General features: G+C 34.2%; 3 protein-coding genes across 4 annotated transcripts in view; all 3 read right to left on the bottom strand.

The window, feature by feature from the left end:
- Positions 1 to 1,429, bottom strand: part of LOC128996044 (glucose-6-phosphate isomerase-like) — a 35,489-nt gene extending 34,060 nt beyond the window's left edge. For both annotated transcript variants that reach the window (XM_054421175.1, XM_054421174.1), the window contains exon 1: positions 1,071 to 1,429. In XM_054421175.1, coding sequence (XP_054277150.1) covers positions 1,071 to 1,414 — 344 coding nt within the window. In that variant the 5' untranslated portion in view covers positions 1,415 to 1,429. The remainder of the gene's footprint in view (positions 1 to 1,070) is intronic.
- A 705-nt stretch (positions 1,430 to 2,134) lies between these two features.
- On the bottom strand, positions 2,135 to 4,701 carry LOC128996047 (piggyBac transposable element-derived protein 3-like). The gene is made up of 2 exons (XM_054421181.1): positions 4,594 to 4,701; positions 2,135 to 4,277 (listed from the first exon to the last, which is right to left on the bottom strand). The coding sequence occupies exon 2, from the start codon at positions 4,202 to 4,204 to the stop codon at positions 2,855 to 2,857; it is 1,350 nt and encodes a 449-aa protein (XP_054277156.1). The 5' UTR covers positions 4,205 to 4,277; positions 4,594 to 4,701; the 3' UTR covers positions 2,135 to 2,854.
- Positions 4,702 to 15,024: 10,323 nt separating this feature from the next.
- Positions 15,025 to 19,739, bottom strand: LOC128995587 (uncharacterized). The gene is made up of 4 exons (XM_054420604.1): positions 19,533 to 19,739; positions 17,168 to 17,398; positions 15,828 to 15,912; positions 15,025 to 15,218 (listed from the first exon to the last, which is right to left on the bottom strand). The coding sequence occupies exons 1-4, from the start codon at positions 19,737 to 19,739 to the stop codon at positions 15,025 to 15,027; spliced, it is 717 nt and encodes a 238-aa protein (XP_054276579.1).
- Between the last annotated feature and the right edge of the window lie 1,564 nt (positions 19,740 to 21,303).

The raw sequence follows: 21,303 nt of genomic DNA, 5'->3' as shown, positions 1-21,303 counted from the left end.
TTGTGGTACGGTGACCTGTCACTGCAACTGCATTTCTATTGTTTGTGGTTTGTGGTGAAACAAATCAATACCTAGATGATGTAATTGTGCAATTTCTGATTGGCAGATGATTTCTTTCGTGTAGTAATCTGATTGGCTGGTGGTTTCGTTGTTAGTTGTTTGTTTAGAACTGTCTCCATGACTCCATGTTGTTAGTTCAAAGTGATGTAGGTAGTGACAAAGGAGGACGTAGGTAGCTCAAATTTGTGATTAATTTTAATTCTGATTGTGTCAGAAAATCGCGAAGAAATATCGAATACAGAATGTTCGGACATTATGTATGTAGAAAACGGGGTTATTCCTGGTGAAATATGTGGATACCTATCAATAGCCTGTGTATTTGTTGGACAAAGTGATTTTAATTTTCATTGTAGGCTAGTTGCTGTTAGGCCTACTGGTTGGCTATCGGCCAACCAAAGACATGGTGCTCTCTGTGCGTGCCGGTTTTGGTTAGCTTTGGGTGAGACAGCAGTAAATTATATGTCAAGTGCATATTCCTTGTACATTTTTCACATCGATGTAGTGAATCCAACATTCTTGAAGTGTGGAATTGTGTAAAATTGGTGTATATTGAGGTTTTGGAGGAACTGTGTTGTTAGGGTCGGTTTGAATAAATTCCAGTCAATAAGTTATTTGAGACTGGAATTGCTTTCCCCCCCCAACTCCAAAACTTCATTTTATACACTTTTTACACAACTTCACACTTCAGAAAGTGTTTTTAGGCTGTGGGTCCTAAATTTTTACCACAGTAAATAATTACCGAATCTTTGACTATTAATACATAGAATCTTAAGTTAGCATACTAGGCCAACCTAAATAAATTCCAATCAGATTCTGAGATGGTTGGGGGAAAAAAGTCCTGAAGAGGTTAAGTTTACTTATAACAAATAATGTGACAAGGTCGGACATAAAACATATGGACATGGTCTTCAAAAATTGGGTTATGTATGTAGACCAGGCCCTAGGCCTTAGTATTCCTACAAAGTCAAGTAAAGGTCACTAATGTTTACATCATCTGAAACATTACTCACCTGAAGGTTTCAAATCTTTTAGGATCGTCTTTTAGCAATTTTTGAATGTTGAGTTTATCTCCACTTCTGTTATAAGTTTCTTGCAACTTCTTCCAGGACGGTTCATCGGTCAACTTAGGCCTCCCTTCCATTTCTCTAACAAATTCTTGCTCTTGCTGCTTTGAATTGACAGCACCAACAGCCTCCTCCTCAAGCTCAAGCTGATTGTTGGAATTGGAGGGGTTTGATTGTGGTAGGGGTACGCTTTCTCTACCAGTACCAGTATCACCGTTCTCACCATTACCAACAGCATTTGTACCCAGGCAGACAACGGCAATATAGAAAATTACCAACGCTAATGACATTTTAATACATATAACAAGAAGTGACTAAAGATGATGTACTGGCGTTTACAAGTAAATGAACTAGAGAAAATGAATATCGGTAACCAAAAGCCTGATGCAGAACAGAACATTGCAATTATCTTAATTATATAATATAATTAAGATAATTGCAAACATATGCACAATCGATCAAAATCACCTGCTATGACACTAGCACGTAAAATGATATTTAGTGATAAAACTTGATATTTGATCGCTGTACATTTGCTATTGATACGCATCTATCAATATTGGTTATTCACTTCGGCCGAAAAATTTAGCGAGTTTCTTGTAGGAAAGATGATTGTGTCACTCTACGCATTTCACCACCTTGTGTGGCATTTGCAGGGGGCCTTCCTTGTTTGTTTTATATGTTAACCCTATACTGCATAATTTTTTCAAATGAGTTAAAAAAATTATTTTTGTAATCCCCATAGGGCAGTTATAACAGGAAAAATAGTCAAAAAAATGTATCTTCAATATTATTCATTATTTTTACATTTTTTTTAATTGGCTCATTTAAGGCGCTTTATGCACTGGCGGTAAAAATGTCTAATTTATTGTTGGTCCAAATATGGCACATGATGCATTTAAATTATCAATGACTAAAAAATCTAGATACAAGGAAATCTGGAAAAATAACACAGATTTGAATTTTTCTTTTATTGAAAACCAAGTAATAACCTAACCTATGGTAAACTTTGCATTATAAATGGCAAAAAGCAAAAAAAATCATGTTTACTCTAATTTGACAACAATACAGTTTTGTAAAAAAGCGCATTGATACTTCTCTAAAACAATGAGTTTCGTCCCTTGTCACATTTACTGGTTATGGAACTTGTAGAAGCAGTTTTTGTCTTTATTGAGGCACAAGGTAAGGTTACACTTGGAACAATTCACATAACTTCTGCTCTCACAGTCAGGTAACTTGCATCTTAGTCTGTTGTTGTTCCAGATTGGCCAATGCCCTGTTTGGTCTTTTCTCACTTCTTTGGGTGGAAGAGCAGAAACATGAGGCTTCTTAGACTTGGTTAGGAGAGCGACATCTAGCTCTGTGCTTGGTCTTCCTCGCTTTGGAGTAATATTTGACCCTAATCTGCACATTGTAATAGCGACAGATTCTCTAAATTCTGCAAGAGGCATTATATTGATATCACCCCTGTCCCTACAGACTCTTTGATATAACAACCAGCTATTGCACATTGTTACATCCAACAAATGGTAGAAAAGTCTAAGGTACCATTTTCTAGTTTTCATTCTAATTTTGTACCTTCCAATAATAGAGTTAATTTTGTCCACTCCTCCCATGTGTTGGTTGTAGGATTTTACAACTTGAGGGCAGTTTACCTTCTGGATGACTTTTTTCTTCTTGCAAAACCTGTCAACTTGCTCTTGTTTACCAATACCTACAAAGGAGGACAGTCAAGTTACAGACTTGTTGTCTTTCCAGACAACACAAGACACTTCAACCTCATCTACTTGAACACAATTTTCAGCTGAGAAACCCCGTTCTTTTTCTTTTAGTTCCGTTTCCGATGGGAGTTTGTTTCCTGGTATTCTGTCCCTTCTGACTGTTCCCAATGCATGTATATTCTTCTTCGCTAGATGCACAATAAGTGGCAGAGAGGTATAAAAATTGTCAAAATATATTTGATGATTTTGTGGTGAAACACATCGAGTTAGACGTACTACCACATTGGCACATGACCCAAGATCAGGCTCACCTGGAAGTCTAAGGGTTTCGTTGTTTTCTTGACCAGTATATATTTCAAAATCATAAGCAAAGCCACTAACTCCACTCAAAACGTAAATCTTGTACCCCCATTTGTGGGTTTTTTTCGGTAGGTACTGCCTAAGATAGTTCTTTGCCTTGGTTGCACACATTTGCTCATCAACACATAGCTTTTGTTCCAGTGCAACCGATTTGAATTTCGATCTCAACTCCTCCACAACAGGTCTCAATTTATAAAGACGATCGTGTCCTGGCTGACCTCTTGGAATAGCTTTGTGATTATCACTGAAGTGAAGTATACTCCTTATGAACTCGAATTTGTTGACTCCCATTGTTTCTATTATAGTTTGGTTTCCAATACTATCTTTCCAGTAGTTACGAACATTCGGTAACCTAACAATTGACATCATTATTAATATTCCTAAAATCTTTTGAAGTTCTAGCAAAGTCACACTCTTATTGGTGTTTGGATCTTGTTGTACTAAATATAAGTTTGATTCTTGCGTAATATTTCTCATAAGAGTATCATTGAAGAAGTATTTAAAAAAAGCATAAGGGGTATCTAGTGTCATGATGTCTTCCGACAACTTTTCATTTTCCTTGTCAAAAGGAATTTTCTTACTTAAGATGCTAGCATGCACCCAAGGTATCTTAGGCTTGTCCTTTTTATTCTTAGTCTTTTGTTTTCCTTTTTTCTTGCTCTTGGTTTTTCCTGTTTTTTTCGCTCTTACTTGTTTTGTCTTTTTTCCAACTGTTTTATATTTTTTTCCTCCAGTTTTACATTTAGATTGTTTTTTTGAAACACCAGAAGTACTAGGCTGAGGGCTTCTTTCAGGTGGCTGAGGGCTTTCAGGTAGTTGTAAGTGTTCAGTTGGCAATGTGCTACTAGACGGTAATACTTCTTCAGGTTCTTCATCACTTGATGATTCTAAAGCCGATGGGTCGGGTCTTGAAAAAAACAGGAAGACAAGGTCCCTTTTTACGACATTCACCATCCTCGTCACTGCTGAGAATGAAATCTGGGTCAGCGTCCACATCATCCAGGTCTATACTGCAATCGGAGAGGGGAATCAATGCCTCTATCTGAGAGTCGGTCAAAATTTCATCCATAATCTGAAAAGAAACATATAAATTAGCTTATGTGTAATAAAACATCTTTAGTAGGCCTATTACTATTTATGAAAAGTTGTCTTTAAAAATTAGCACCGGTAGCCTTAAATTCATAGTGGAACATATATGGCTCAATAAAAAAAAAAATGAAATGAAAAACTTAAATGCACAGTGGTACATATATGGTCCAATCAAAAAAATTATAAGTTACACACTAACTGCATGGTGTTCCATATGTGGACCATTTAAAAATTGGTAATTATCTCCTAGGTAACTAATAAATTTGTAGGTTTAAACATAGTAAAATGTAACTACATACCTTAGGGAACATGAATCAAACATTGGTTTCCATCAGGAATCGATAATCACTCTATTATCAATCTTCAAAACAAGGAAAATTGTGAAACAGTTGTTGGTTATGCCGCCATTTGCAATTTGGGATGAAGAAATACTGTGCTGCAGTCTAGTGGGCATTTTTGAAGGTTATACCAGCTGTTGGATGTACCAGATCAGGGGCCCTATTTTTGAAATGGTTGACTGTTGAGTTGAGTGTCGAGTCATTCTATTTCCAATCGTTTCGTATTTTTGAAACGATTGACGGTGGACTTATACAACCAAAACTACTCAACACCTACCGAGCTGTTGAGTGGCCGGTTGACTGCACTTTCTTCTTCCTCTTTCGGCAAAAATTGCTCTGATTTGAGTCGACGCCATGTTGAAAATGTATTTGTTTACCAATTGTGATTAGAGGTTACGTATTTGTTGACATAGCGCCCTATACTTTAATTTGCTTGTTTTTATGTAGAATCATTTTATTTATAAATTTCCTTCAATAAACTAGGCTATATTTATATTTTTACATTATATTTACATTTGTTTAGGTAACTTAAGCTTATTATTAGTTGTCTACAAAACAACGACTAGGCCCTAGTGCTATGGATTTCTTTCCTCACATTGGATTGAACTACGTATTAGGAGGGGACATTGGCGATGTTGAAATTGAAAATAGAGTGCCAGTTGTTTTTAACAACAGAATTTCGCCATGGGAAGTTCAAGACCGTAAATTTGTCAAAATATTTCGACTATCAAAACCTCTAGCCCGGGAACTGATAACAACCCTCGAACCTCACTTGCTATACCAACTGATATAAGGGTAAGTGAATTCAGTTAGACTATTATTAAACTTAACACTTATGAGTTCTTTAATCAGCCTGATGTTCATGTTGGGCTTTCCCATTTTTTATCTCCTTAGGGCCTAGGTTGTGGTGTTCGGTCACACCCGAAATATTTTCCAGTTGTCATCGAAATGTAAAATTGAAAGTAAATGGTCATTGTGAACTCGTAGGTTTGTAAAGCTGGGTTTTCCTAGGCGCGGAGAAAGGAACCCAGAGAGCGGAAAAGAGATTAACATGGTGTTCTGCTCCGCTTCTAGGAAAACAGGGCTGCACTTAACTTTAGGTCCTACATTCATTCGAATGAAAATATCGAAATATATATAGGTAACCTTACCTAACCAACCAAACAATATATCGAATGAAACACTCAAATAATTGATATTTTCATTCAAATTAGGCCTAGTGTAGGACCTAAAGTAAAGTGCAGCCGAAAACAGTAACATTAAATTACCTAAAGACAAGTGGAGTCAGCTCTTCGGATTCGTCTCTCCGCTCTCCACTTCCGCGCCTAAGAAAACCCCGCTTAACATGCTTTCCAATCATGAACATTATTCAGTCCTTCAGTTAAGTTAGATTGGAGATTCACAAATGCAGAAACTGGCACCAGTGTCCAGTAAAGTCCCCTTACTGGTAATACAATATGGTTGTGCACCTAAATAGGCCCTAGGCCTATTGTGTGGCGTTGAATTCATTATCCACTGGCAGGCTATGTGTTAACTTATACATTTTAGGTTGTGGTATGAGCTTCATAACTGATCCTCCTAGCTAATGTGTTTTGTTTATACGGAACTATTAACTTAGATTCTAACCATCACATCAAAAACAATTACGATGTCTAAATTGTCATTGTAGGTTAAGAACAGAGGAGAAAAGGAGCAAACTTAACATAACCTAGATGATCAGTTTTGAAACTCATAGGCCTACCAAGTAACAAAGAATAAAAGTTTTCGTCTTTAACATTTATAAACAACTTAATATGTTAGCTATAGCCCAAGCTTGTATGGTTGAAGTCTTAACTATAAGAAACTAGAATTAAACAGAACAACTTTAACTTAAGTTTGTTTATTAGTAACTTATGCCTATTATTAAATTAAACAAAATCCAATAAGATAAAAGGTATTACGATTGAATCAAAATAAGGCACTTTGGTATTATACGGCGGCCACCTTTAAACAGTGCGCTGCAGCGGTTATGTTAGGTTGGATTAGGCTATCATAAATATTTATGTAAACTCCTCGTTTTGTTATGAATCGAACGATACCAGATGAGTCATACTTTCTGTTTATGATAACCACCAAACCTAACATACCCGTCACAGCATGCTGTCTTAGGGTGGCCTTCTTACCAAAAGTACCCTAAATATCAAGAAGAGGCTGCACTTTATTATCTGTCCTACACTCATTTGAACGAATATATCAAATAATCTATAGGATATCAATATTTTTCATTCAAATGAGTGTAGTACAACTAAAATGCAGCACAAGAAGAATAAATCATTTCTTGATCTAGATTCAATATTACCTACCGGATATACTGTAGTCCTATTGTGTTACTACCAATAAACCCATATGCTTCCTCAGGTCTTAACGGCACTACAGTTCATGGCATCTGGGAGCTACCAGGAGAGTGTTGGCGCCAACAGGTACCTTGGCCTGTCTCAATCAAGTGTAAGCAAATGTCTCCACTCGGTTTGTGATGCCATTGAGCCTATCTTGGGAAATTACATAAAATTCCCCACTAATGCTCAAGATGTTGAAGCTGTCAAGCTAGGGTTTGTAATGGTTTTATTAATTTTTCCAATTTATACTTGAAGGGTGGGTGTATTTTAATCAATTAGTAATAGCCTACTTTCCATGATCCCTCATTAAAATGTAATGGTACTTTTGTATTATACGGAGGCCACTTATTTTATAGCCCGCTGCGACAGTTAGGTTAGTATGGGTTATCATAAATATGTTTGTAGGACTTTCTTTGTTTTAAGACTTGAACGATACCAGAAGATTCATAAGAAGTTTTTGATAACCCAACCCAACCTAACCGCCGCAGTGGACTGTAAAATAAGTGGCCTCCGTATAATATAGAAGTGGCCTACCAATTTAATTTCTTTTTCATAATGAAGGAAATAATGCGCTGATTAAAAAATATTAACTAATTCATTTTACGCAGAAAGTTTCAAAAACCCCCGAAAAATAAAAAATTAATGATTTTGTAGGCCTATTGCAATATTAATGTTGTATTTACACCAAACCAAAATATGGAAATCTATTTGTTGTGGTATATGACTTGATGTATGACCTAGTTATGTCCAAAATAGTGTAGGAAAGCTGCAATATATTTTTTTAAAGTGGTAATGTGGGTAAACAAATTAAAGTAACTGGTAAGTAATACCTGAATATAAAACACTTCGGGGTTAAAATGTCACATTGTGTACAAGTAAATGAGTAGCCTATAGCAAACTTTTGTGATCAACAATCTTATATTCTTAAGTACCGGTATAGAATAGGGTATAAATCTAATCTTAGAAAACTGACAGTTTTATACAGTCTCACTAATAATTATCTCACAAAATCCTTATATATAATACGTGAAGGCGATTTCTAAGAAACACTACCTACTCCTCCGTTAATAATGGACGGATTTTCACAAATGATGTGTCAAAATGAAGTATTTTTTGTGTAGACACCCCCTTTCATCAATTTCTGCGATAAAGGTCTTCGGGCTTTGCCCCACAGGCCATCAAAATCCCAATGTATTTCTTATGAAGAAAAGATTATGTTTACTTAAACAGACGAATAATGTGTATTAATTACAGCTGTTCATAGTACACATGATACACACAAGGGCTTTCATTTTCAGTTAAGATAACTGGAGTGGAGTGATTGATTAGGCTACATTATCTTTGAGTTGACTCTTTTAAGTAATCAAAAATTATTATGACTGTTAATCGTTTTTGAAATAACACTTGTAATAATTTGCAATTGCTCGAATTCGAGCAACGTTTGCACTAGTATTATCAGTTTATGGAAATCAATATGATTAATTGGAAAATTTATGTAATTTAACGTCACTATCTTAACTGTTTTCAGATTCTGGGAAAAATTTGGGTTTCCAGGCACCGTTGGAGCAATAGATTGCACTCATGTTGCCATTGTTTCTCCCCCAAAACAGGACGCCAACTATCCTGAACATATATTTGTTAACAGGAAAAATTACCACTCGATAAATACCCAGATTGTAAGTAAAAACATTTTAATGAATTTTCCTATAGGGAAGTAGCTATTACCGTATATGGCCCGGTAAGACTTAGGCCCGGGACCGATTTACTTTTTCATGTTGATGTTCCCAGAGGCTAAAAACACCATTCGCTCAAATTTTTATATATGTACACATTTATTTTTAACTTGATTCTCAGTTTAAAATTGTTCACGTTTATAATACACAGTGGAATATTAAATATATTTTATCCTCACTTGTTGTGTTAGGCTTTATCATTTAACTAACTGTGGTTAAGGAAATTCTGCAAAACTAGACCTAATTTCTTCACTATTTTAATACCTGATGTACTTTTTGTAAATGCACTCTTTTTAAAGATACCCTCTCTTTGTTGGTTTAAGTGGGTGAAAGGTGAGGGTAGTGAACTTTAGGAAAATTCCGCACTGTTAATGTAATAGACCATTCAATACATAAAATAAGCCTATTATCCCAAATACCAATTATAGCTTGGTCCAGTTTCCTTCATCTTGCAAATCTCATGATTATGTTGTACTAGGAACCATCGGGTTTTAAAAGAGCCAGCACTCTACTACGGCTCTATTCACTATTCAGACAGTTGTTACAACAAAGTAATTGTGTTTCACTTTTGTTTAGTTAGGAACTTGAATAGGCCTAAATAAGTTTATATTTAAAATTTCTTAAATTTTATCACATTCTAATTCTAAAAAATCTCAATAATAGCACATTTACAATTATTATCAATTAAACAAACTAAGTTATCAAATACCTTACGGCAACGCAAAATTAAATAGAACAAAAAGGTTACCCAGAATGTAACTGTAAATGTTATAAATATACTGTACAGCAGCCTAAACCACAGATTTAATTAAAATATTACCCAAATTTAGTTATTGAAAATTAGGGCTGTACCATACTGAGGCAGAAAACAGCGTAACAAATTTGTGTACAACCTTAGGGGGTGAGGGTATTGAAATTTACATTACAAAATTTGAAAAAAAAAACAATATAATTTTACTGACTCTTATTTACTGTCAATTAAGGTTTCAGACGCAGAAAGGAGGATCCTCTCCATATGGCCGAGATTTCCTGGGAGCACGCACGACTCCTTCATCTGGAGGAATAGTGGCTTAAGAGGCCACCTCCAAAATCTTTACCATAGAGATCAAAGTACTTGGCTCATAGGTATACAAATCAAATATTTTTCTTACTTTAGCCCTACATTAACACGTTCAGTGCGGCATAGCTTCAAACAGGCTCGCTCCAATGGCGGCGAGGCCCGCGCGAGCCTTGGCGCACAACTGAATCGGTGAACACAATTGGCATTCAAATATTTCATTCTGACGAATAAAAAAAGAGCAACGGTGATTGTGCTGCGTTACTCCGAGAGTGGACATAGTTTACTGAAACATCCAAAGGTAGCAGCACTGCCTAGATCCATAGCCAGTGTCTTTGTAATGTGGCTCAAAGAGAGAAAATTGACGGAACCGGAACAAAAGCATTTAAAAATAGGTTTTTACCTTCGTCTACAGCTCAAACTGTTGTAACTTGAGTTATGGACGTTTCGGCATTATAATTCCATCGTCAGACGTGGAACATTCAACTTAAGTAGTCGTCTTAGTCAAAACACATAACACGAACATTTCACAACTAACGATTATACAACGAATAACAGGCCTGTCGCACACTTGTTACTGGTTTACATTGCCGCGATCTTAACTGGATGTCTGTTATTCGTTGTATTTTCGTTAATTGTAAAATGTTGTTCGTGTTTTGACTATGACGACGCTACTTAAGCTGAATGTTCCACGTCTAACGCTGGCATTATAATGCCGAAACGTCCGTAACTCAAGTTACAACAGTTGGAGCTGTAGACGAAGGTAAATAAATACCTATTTTTATTAAATACTATCACAGCTTAGGGATTAAAAATGGATTTTTAAATCAAAGAATTGTCAGAAGGGATTTTACAGCAAATTTTAGTACCAACCTACACCAGAAAAAAGCTTCCATTCTAAGCTACAGGCTAGCAACGATTATAACGTTCCCCGGCAATGGCTGAGTTTACATCAAAGCAAGGTTATTGACATTGGGGAAGGAGGACATTTCCCACCCCGCGCCATCGTTGCCGGTACCGCAGGGCGTAATAGTGTATTATTAAATGTATTGTTTATATTGTTGTTAGATAAGTGCTATGGAAATTGATTTTATTTATAAATCTACAGACTAGTTTAAGTCAGCATGAACCTTGCAGTACTCCGAGATCAATATTCACTGGACAAGAAGGCAAGAGGTAAATTGTTTATCTGCCTGATAGCGGATCATCCTGCCATAACTATTGTGTAATTGTTACAGAATTTTTTTATTATATATGTTATTTAATATGTTTCAGGAAAGTCAACGAAATGTTAGAAATTAAAATTTTGAGCTGTACGTTCCCACAACCAATAACTATTTAATCTACCCCTGATGTTAAGTCCACCCTAACAATCTATTCCTAGCATCAGAATAGAAGCATCACCTGTCTTCCTCACTCTTTTCCTTCCCTCTCTCACCCTATCCTTCTCCTTCTTTGGTTTCAGGAGACAGCGGATATGGGTTGGAGCCCTCTCTGATAAAACCGTTTGAACATACAGAAGAAGGTACACCAGAGTTCCGGTTCAATCAGAGGCACCGGCAAGCGAGGGCCATTGTTGAGTGTTCCATTGGCCTTCTGAAGAATAGATTTCGCTGCCTGCTGAGGGATAGGACGCTCCACTACTATCCACCAACGGCCGCCAAGATCATCAATTGCTGTGCAGCTTTGCACAATTTGTGCCTCAGGGACAATGTTCCACTACTCTTAAATGTAGATGAACGCCTAGTTAATGATGAAGACGTACCAGTGGTTGCCCAAGGCAACAATGCCAATTACAGAAGGGCGTTGATTGTAAGGGACAGAATTGTCAGAAATTATTTCAACTAAATGTCTCTTCCATTTCTTTCTTTGTTATTATTCTATACTTAAATTGTATGCTCTTCTTTCAATTTTTTTTCTTTAGTTATTGTAAAACATCATATTTTTTTCAATTTGAGATTGTTTTGTGTAAGAATTCGTGAGAGGTGAAAGAAATTTTTAAATATAAAAGTTTATGAAAATTAAATTTCTCTAAAATGTATTGTAATATTAATTGTATTTCACGGGCGATGAAAAATGTAACTTATGAATTTTCATAAAATTTAAATTAACAAACAGACTGAGTAAAACACATTTAGAAATGTTTTGTACAAATTGCAATTTTAACCTGATAAACATCAATCACTTCAAAATCCTTCATCGAGTATGACGTTTAAATAACCATCAATCATAGTAAATTCACATAGATGAAAATTTCATAGGAAGTATAAATCAGTTTTTCACATTCTTTCACCCATACATTTTATTTACACTTAATTTAACGTAAAATCTAATAACATTCATAAATAAAGAAACAACAAACTCAACAAAAAAGTACTTAATGCTAACTTTAAAAAATACAAACATTTTAAAACAAACAGTGATAGTGTCCAGAAAATTCAATTGCATTAAATTTAGGGATGGACGAGATTGGATTTTTAGTTCGAGACGAGATCGAGACGGGATTTCCCTTCTCATACACAACGGGAAATGCACGTTCAAAATTTTTACCTGATTTTGTAACATTGTTAGATGACTGTTTAAATACAAAAATAATGATAATAGGCAAGAATATTTACAATCTTTTATTAAAAAACATCAGCATAACATTTTTTTTATTAAACTTAACGCTTAACTTATTAAAAATGCCTACGATTAGGAAACTGATATCAGTTAGGATAGAGTTCAACTTATCCTAAAATAAAATAAATCATAAAATAAAAGCAATATTAGTTTTTATAAAATAGTTACTTGTTTTGACTTTTTATAGTAATAAAACATTCCTCACACTGCTTACACTTAACAAAACTTCTCAAATGTTATTAAAGTAATATTCACTTAATATATCTATACTATTATATAAAAATCTAATGGTGTCTGTATGTGTATTACTAATAGGTGCAAAAACTACTGAACCAACTGGGCTTAAATTATACAAAAATATAGCTACCATACCAAGGACCATTATAGGACTATTCACATTTCAAAACTGACCGTAGGCTTTACCCCTTTGGCTTTAAAAGTTCTGAGGTGAACATTTTAAAAGCAAATATTGATTGGTCTCCATGGCTGTGATGAGAACACTAACAATGTTTGTTTACACTTGCTTTGACATTGAAATGTAAACAAGAAGAACTGCTAAACTGCATATTTCACAATTTAAGACAGCTGATACAAAGAAATTAAATATAATATTTTCCATAACTATGAGGTAGGTTTATTTTCATCTAACCTTTTATCATGGATTATTTACTCTGAAACTATGTCAATGATTATAGAAAAAAATTCTATAACCGTTGCTGTATCAACTCCGGTTCTGCTTTGGATTTTTTAAAGCGTCTAAGTAATGAAAATAATGTTATTGATATGTTTTCATGGAAACAGTATTAAAATTACAAAGTATAGATGTTTTATATGAATTCGGAGGCTACTTTAAATAAATTCTAACTGCTTTACATGTGTTAGATTAACATAACTTGCACATCACATTGTTTTTAGCGAATTTCCCTATAGGGAAGTAGCTATTACCGTAGGTGGCACGGTAAGACTTAGGCCCGGGACCGACTTACTTTTTCATTTTGATGTCCCCAGAGGCCAAAAACACCATTCGTTCAAAATTATATATATGTATATATATATTAATAAATGAAATAAATAATTAAACATTTAGTACCCTTTAAGTTATTAATTTATTGAATAAACTTACATGTTTCTGGCTCTTAGGCCATGATCACAGTTATGAACAAATAGTAAATAAATATAAATGTAAATAATAAATAAGTATCTTTATATAATATAAATAAATATAGATATAGTTTCTTTAAAATTTCAAAAAAACTGTATTGATATAGCACAGCAATATTTCTAAAGTTTATAACAGCTGACTTAGTTTCGCTAATGATTTATTGTGAGTGAAGAAACTGAAGATCGACGGATTTGTGATCCTACTAATATTATAAATGAGAAAGTTTGGATGTATGGATGTATGTTTGTGACAAGTGAACGCGAAAAATACTGGTCGGATTGGGCTGAAATTTGGCATGATGATAGCTCACATTCCCGATTAACATATAGGCATATTCTTATTTCAAAAATCCTTTCGGGCTCCGCCCCAGTGGCTCTGGAGTTTCCCATGTTAACCTTATGAGAAATGGAATATTTGAATCTTAACAGCTGTTTCAACTAAACAAGTTGGTTCTGTTCTATGATGTTCAATAGCATTAAAGTTACAAGGATTACCAACAGGGTGCAGCACTATTATTTCTTTTACATTTTTGACAACAGCTAATTTGCAACCAAAAGGTGAGTGAGCGTAGCGAACGAACTATAACCTGGAGGCGAGTTAGCGTAGCGAACGAGCTAACCTGAAGGTAAGTGAGCGCAGCGAACGAGCTCCAACCTAAAGGTGAGTGAGCGTAGCGAACGAGCTCCAACCTAAAGGTGAGTGAGCGTAGCGAACAAACTTTAACCAGGACGTGATTGAGCCATGCGAACGAGATAATCTTGAAAATTAAGAAGTTAATCGGGGCAAAGCCCGCGGGTTACAGCTAGTTTAATATAAAGAAGAGTGAAATTTAAAAAAAAAATTCATTTAAATTTAATCATTAGTATTTTTGCAACTTCAAAATTAAAATTTAAAATGTCAATAATAAATATAAGGTAAATCTCATATCAGCCAACCCAAGATTTAAAATTAATCAAAACCAAAATGGTGCTATCCACTACTAACCAGATTTAAAAGTCATATAACTTAAACGTTTCTATTAAGGCTATAACAGTTGAATTTTGTTTCTAAAAGCGTTGGCGGATGTGTTATATGCAAGAGATAAAGATTAAAATGTGTCTATTTTGTGTCCTTTTCCCGTTGCAAAGCACGGGTACAACAGTTAGTTTATTATTAAAATAATTAAAGTAATATTTACATTTAAAGAATTAATTAAATAAGAACGCCTTCGCAAAGGAAATGCAACTACAACACGCTCCTGTATTGCGGGTATTGCATTGACTTTCTGCAGGCGTTTTTAATTTTTTTTTTTTTTTTTTAATTCTCGTCTCGATAAAAATCTCGGCCAAAAAGAAATCTCGTCTCGTGTAAAGAGATTTAAAATTTCCCGAAATTTCTAGACTTGACCAAGATAACACGCTACTTGTTAATTAAGATATTATCCTAATTCCTAAGTATTCCTAATTAAATTGTAGCTTTGTTGTATGTGTCGAAGCAGTCTGCCAATCTCCCAATTTGATTGGCGATATTGTTGAGGGCAGAAGCAACGCTTGGTATGTGATTAAGGGCAGAAGCAATGCTCTGCATTGCTTCCGCCTTTTTCTTAGAATTTTCCACCCACTCTCCCACAACCTTCCTCTTTGAGTTTAGATGAGAATCTGAAAAATGAAATAAAAAATACTTAAGTGTCACTTTGAAACTACTTCTTTGTGTTCTATGAACAACAAAACATAATGTTTAAAAAAATATAAACTTTCATCAGCAAAAATAGCAAGAGATTTGGGTATGAGAAAAAATTAAAATCATCCGACTACAAAAAGGTTTTGAACCTGATTGTACCTATGTATGGATGTATTTTTGTGTGGTATGACTTGACTGGTCCTGTTCACGTATGATTTTTATAGCGAATGATCTGAAAACATAAAGAGGGCACACCAAATTTTAAATCAGACAACAATTGCAATTGCTATTTATTGTAACAACACACATTTATAAGATTTTTTATTACCCAAGGTGTGCAATGAATAAAATTATGAACTTATATCATGGTATCCCACTTAAATTTTACCATTTTGATTTTACTTTAGCCGACTTTTACTACTGAAAATAACTTAAAAGTAAAAGAGCTAAAGTAATTTTTTGTAAGATACTTGAAAAACAAAATACAGCTCAGAGAACTTAATGAGATACATCATTAAAATGTCCACACTAGCGCTATGGGCTGGTATTAACTGAAGAGGTGGGTCATTGAGTTATAAAAGATTTACCTCCATCCCTAAGATTAGGTCTTTTTGGCGGGGGAGGGAGGGGGTCATCTTCATAGTCACTCTCTGCATACTGTGGTGCATCTATCTGAAAAGACATTTTTCCATCAAAATTTTGCAAATTTTTGTGCAAAGAGTTTCTCAAGTAAATACAAACAACAACCAAAAAAATTTTGAATAGATTTCATCCAATTCAACAGAAAATGATCAAGAATCAAATCTATTAGACGAGTTAATTATCAAGATAAAAAATTAACTTAAGAAATAGACTGATGGGCTATTTTATTTATTTTTTGTCACATGTAACCTGTTTGTAATCTGTATATTGTTTCATATTTTCATGTAATTGAGTGCTATTGTTACTGATAAATATTAAATACTTTAAATTTTATCAGCTAATTCTTCAAGTTTGCATGTAGTTTTCCTAATGTTTGTATTGTATTAATAAATTGTTTGTTAATTGTCATTTGTTTTAATACAGTTAAAGTATATCAGTTATACAATATTTTACATTACGAATTTATATTATTTATTTTAAGAAGATTTTTCTGTAACGTTTCTTTTTCATTCAAGCTAACTGGACTAATTTTTACGACTGAGATTTCGTTTGAAAGCTTATGATTTAGCACATGGCATAGGGGTAATTTAAACAATTAAGTCCTCTCAACTCCTACCCTATGATTTATTTCTGTAGGACCCTGTCAAATGCTTTCTTTTCAACTGTTTTAAAGTGAATTGCAACAAAACAGCTCCACCATTAGACACATTTTTAATCAGATAAAAAAATAGTCTACAACTGAAAACAGGAGAAAAAACACTTATGAAAATAATATAAAATTGTGCAAAGGTCCTCTAATTTTCATTTATACCAGCTATGCAACTAGCTCAGATTTATTATCTTTTATTTGTTTCAGCTCTAAATAAACTATTAAACAATTTTAAATTTATAAAACAATTCCTTAAAAAAAAAATCACCTTCCTTAGAATAGAATAAGTTACAGCTAAGAAATCATTGGCTTGAAAATACTTTTCACAACTTTAATGAATTCCTTTATAAAAATAACAGTTTTAAAAGAATTTTAAAATTTTTTAAACTTTTATTTGTATTACCCTATTTCATATAAAATAAAAAACTAATTCTCGGGCATGTGTTGTCGATATTGTAATAAATAAATTAAATAGGTAGGGTGTTATGTTTTATGTCTTTTTTAAATACTCAAGAAAAATGTAAAATGAACAAACCTTTGATCATAGGACTTTATTTGGTAAGTTTTATTTTTGCTCTCCTAAGAGCAATTCTTTAGAGACAAAAAGAGTTAACAATATTTATTTATATTCCTTACCCCTATTTCCATTATCCCTCTGATTCCTTCCACAGCAGTTTTACCAAGAAGTGAAAGCACCCTCTCGGTCGCTGGCATCGAGGCTGCAGGCTCTTTGCTAGTCACAGGCATAGCTGTTTGATCTTCATCGTCTTCGGAGGATGATGAAACTGGCCCTCCACCAGTTTTCAAACTATTCTTTCTCATGTTGGCTGCCTTTTTCTTGCTGGCTACTTTTAGATCAGTCCATGTCTGTAAATAATTAACAGGCATCAAACAAGACATATCCAAAATAGTTTAAGTACAGCTTTTAAGAAATTGGCGGGTATTGATCTTGCTAATTAGATTTTCATCATTATTAATAGTATTGAAAGAAAAACTCATAATGAATACTGATCAGGTAAGTTATATTCAAAGTCTAAATGAGTAACTTTCTCTCTGTCAACAGTTGGTTTTGTTGTTAACATTAAAAATTACAAACCTAAAACTAGATGGACTTGGTAGGTACTAAAAGATTTTCTAAGAGAATGTCACATTTTGAGAAAATTCCATTGGACACACAAGAATTCATAGCAGATAATTTATTTTACTTTTAGTCCAGTTACTGCCCTAAAATTAAACACCCCTATCACAGCTAACCTGCAAACAATTTCCATTTACCTGGCTGGATTTTTACTAAAATATTTTCTCAAAATTGTCAGATTGATTTCCAATCCAATCAAGAACTTAAAACATTAGTTTTATTTAGTACTGTACTTAGGTCTGCTTCTACAGGGAAGATATTGAGATGTGGTTTTTTATTGCATTGTTGATAGCTGGTATAGGCTAAATTAAACAAAATAATCACAACAGTTTATTTATTTTCCATAAGAATAACATGGAAATTTTAAATTTGGTTTTTAAGTGACCTATCTCTGAGGAATAGTTGGGCTACTACAATGCAATTTAAAAAATTATTTATTTTTTAAACTCTGCAAAAATGATATGGAGAGAAATTATAAAATTTTTGGTTTTAAGGGTGAAAATGAATTTTTTTACTCCTTAAAACCCCCATAAACTTTGTTCCCATGATCCGATTATGGTGGTTTGCAAACTCGTTTGAATAAAAATAAGTTTATACCAAATTTTATCAAAATCGAATCATTTTTGCTTTAACGGACACATAAGTTAAGTTACTGTATTTGAATTTGAACAAAGAGTGTTTTTGGCCCCTGGGGACCTCAAAATGAGAAAGTAAATTGGTCCCGGATCTAGGTCTTCATGAGACCTGCGGTGATAGGTTATCCTCCATAAGTTATGGGAAATTTGCTAAAAAAAGTAAATTATCGAATATTCACTCAGTAAGTTAAATAACACATTTATAAATTAAAAACAAAATAACTTCTTGTTCGGCATTGTACGTGTTATTACATTTTTGGAAAGTAAATTAAAGAACTAAACATATCTTATAACATTAAAAACATATATTTACGCGTACTATTCACAAGATATAAAAGATGTTAAGTTGAGTCGTGATTGATTTCTATTGGACACTCCAATCATCAGGTCCCAATAGGCGAATGGCATGGTTTTATGTTATTCTAAATTTCCTCCTTTTTTTAATGAAACAAGTAAGTTTAAGTTAAAAATGACTAGATTCAACAGTAGTTGGGAAAGTACCCAGTTGTTTAGGCCCTGCGAATAGTAAAAAACAACTCTGCAGGATTGCCAGGGCGCCGAGCAATTTGGCGTAAATGGGTGCAGGGCAGCCCTAGAGGGTTAATAACTCTGATATGAAAGTTATGTAGGCATAGGGGCCTACCTCTTAAAAATAAGTTTCTGTTAGGAAACACCAAAGTCCATAACCTAGGCCTAACTCATATTCCCCTCACAAACAAATAGGCCTATAACGTATTAACTTAAACTGAGAACGCAAGGTTTCTGGTAGATTTTACTTGTTATAGCCTAAATAATAAATAACTTAAAATGGCACTGTTAAAACAACCTTTAGAAGTTATGAATGGCTTGAGCTTGCCATAGCCTTATTATTAAAACTAGGCATACAATTAAAATTAATGACTGTTAAATAACCTATAACTTAGATAAGCTTTGAATAACTTAGCGTAGCTTAGGCCTTTCATAGCCTATTTTAAAAACTTGGCCTATTCTTAGCCCTTCTTAATAATTAACATAATGGTACTGTTATACCAGTCAAACAGAGGATTTAGGCTGAATAGATTTTGGGCCTTTAAGAACCTATTTTTAGTTGCCATACCCTAAGTTAAGTAGGCCTAAGTTATAACTTAGTGTTTTCTTATACCAAAAGGTTGAACATTAATAACTTAGTAGTAAAATAATTATATGATTTATCTATGGTTATATCTTCTCCTATTATTAGGTTACTTACCCTTTTCCACTGTTTGACTGTTTTGAATGCTCCTCCAAGGCTATTTAGCTTAATGGTGGCCTCTTCCCACTTTTTGTTGGAGACCTCCCTTGTGTAATATGCATCTAGTTGGTTCGTCGCCAACTTCGGATTTTGTTCTAAAAATGCTATAAGGAAATCCCTCTGTCTCTCGGACATTTTCCCACTTTGCGGTTGTTGATACGACATAGTAGTGATTGTGTCGACGATTGATGCTAGCAATGCCGAAACTAAACTTCAAAATCGTTTTGAGCGGTTAGAGGAAACGGAACAGTGTAGAGTTGCCTACTGCACTGTGATTGGTTCAAAATGACGTCATCTGAATTTCGTGCGGTCGTATGCTCTACATTTCCAAAACGAGTCACTCAACTAGTGATTCCCAACTCGCTTCCCAACTGTTGGGTTTCAAAAATACCAAATCCAGTTGTTGGTCGAGTTGAGTGTTGACGATAGACTCAACAGTCAACCATTTCAAAAATAGGGCCCATGGTTTGCCATGCATTAAAGATTGACAAACAATTTTTTAACCAAAAAATATAATAAAGAAATGGTTGGATCATAAATGATCCACGATGCAGTACAGGGTTAAATAATTTAATGATTACATATAATTTAATGTTATGCTAATTGTACTTGAATTTGTGACAGATGATTATTATTATTGTAGTTTATGTTTGTGGTTGTTATGTTGTGAATCATTCTAAAAAGTCAATTAGGCTATACCACCATACAAATTATACAGGCAAATCTCAAATCGTACAAATTACTTATTTTAATGAAATCTATGTGCATTTGAATTATGTATAACATACTTTATACATATAGTTTTACTTTAAAAAAATCAATAATTTTGGGTTTGTAGGTACAGTATGACAGATTTAAAGAACCATTGTTCACTTTTTTGTTCTCTGCCAATTGAGAAGCACAGAATAGTGCCAAACTTATTGCATAATCTGGTTAAATTAACCAAGAAATATGGTCTTAAATTTAATAAGATTTAAAATCATGGACAATAAGACAATAATCTTACTAATATTATAAATCTGAAAGTGTGTGAGTGTGTTTGTGTGTGTGTTGCTCAATCACGCATAAACTACTGGACGGATTGGGCTGAAATTTGGCATGATGATAGCTCACATTCCCGATTCACATTAAAGCATATTCTTATCTCAAAAACCCTTTCGGGCTCCGCCCCAGTGGCTCTGTAGTTCCCCATGTTAATCTTATGATTTTTCATATCCTTATATATAATACGTGAAGGCGATTTCTACGAAACACTACTCCTCCGTTAATAATGGACGGATTTTCACAAACGACGTGTCAAAATAAAGTATTTTTTGTGTAGACGCCCCGTTTCACCAATTCCTGTAATAAAAATCCTCGGGCTTTGCCCCACAGGCCATCAAAGTTGGAGTTTCTCCCTTAAGATTAACATGGGGGAATAATCTAAATATTTAATTGGAAACTTAGTCCCCACTAATGTGAGAGAACGGCTGGGCGTAGAAACTTGGAGAGGTGTCCAAAGAAAGGTCTTGGTCTGTAGATGAGTTATCAAAAGAAAAACGAAGCAAAATCCCTTAGGACTCTGCCCCAGAAGCCTTTAAAGATCCATCCACAGAGCTGTTTACATTTTGGCCATGTGAATAATACTTTTTAATGAAACAGCTGTTCAATTTTAAATTGTATTTCAAACATCACATATTTATTGGGAGTTACCGGTACTGAATTCTACCAAATAAGTATTTGCAATGTT

Source organism: Macrosteles quadrilineatus, unplaced genomic scaffold (genome assembly GCF_028750875.1).
Source record: "Macrosteles quadrilineatus isolate MER2022 unplaced genomic scaffold, UCM_ALF_1.0 Scaffold_5__1_contigs__length_97177068, whole genome shotgun sequence".
Classification (NCBI taxonomy): Eukaryota; Metazoa; Arthropoda; class Insecta; order Hemiptera; family Cicadellidae; genus Macrosteles; species Macrosteles quadrilineatus.
This window is presented reverse-complemented; position numbering and strand designations above follow the sequence as displayed.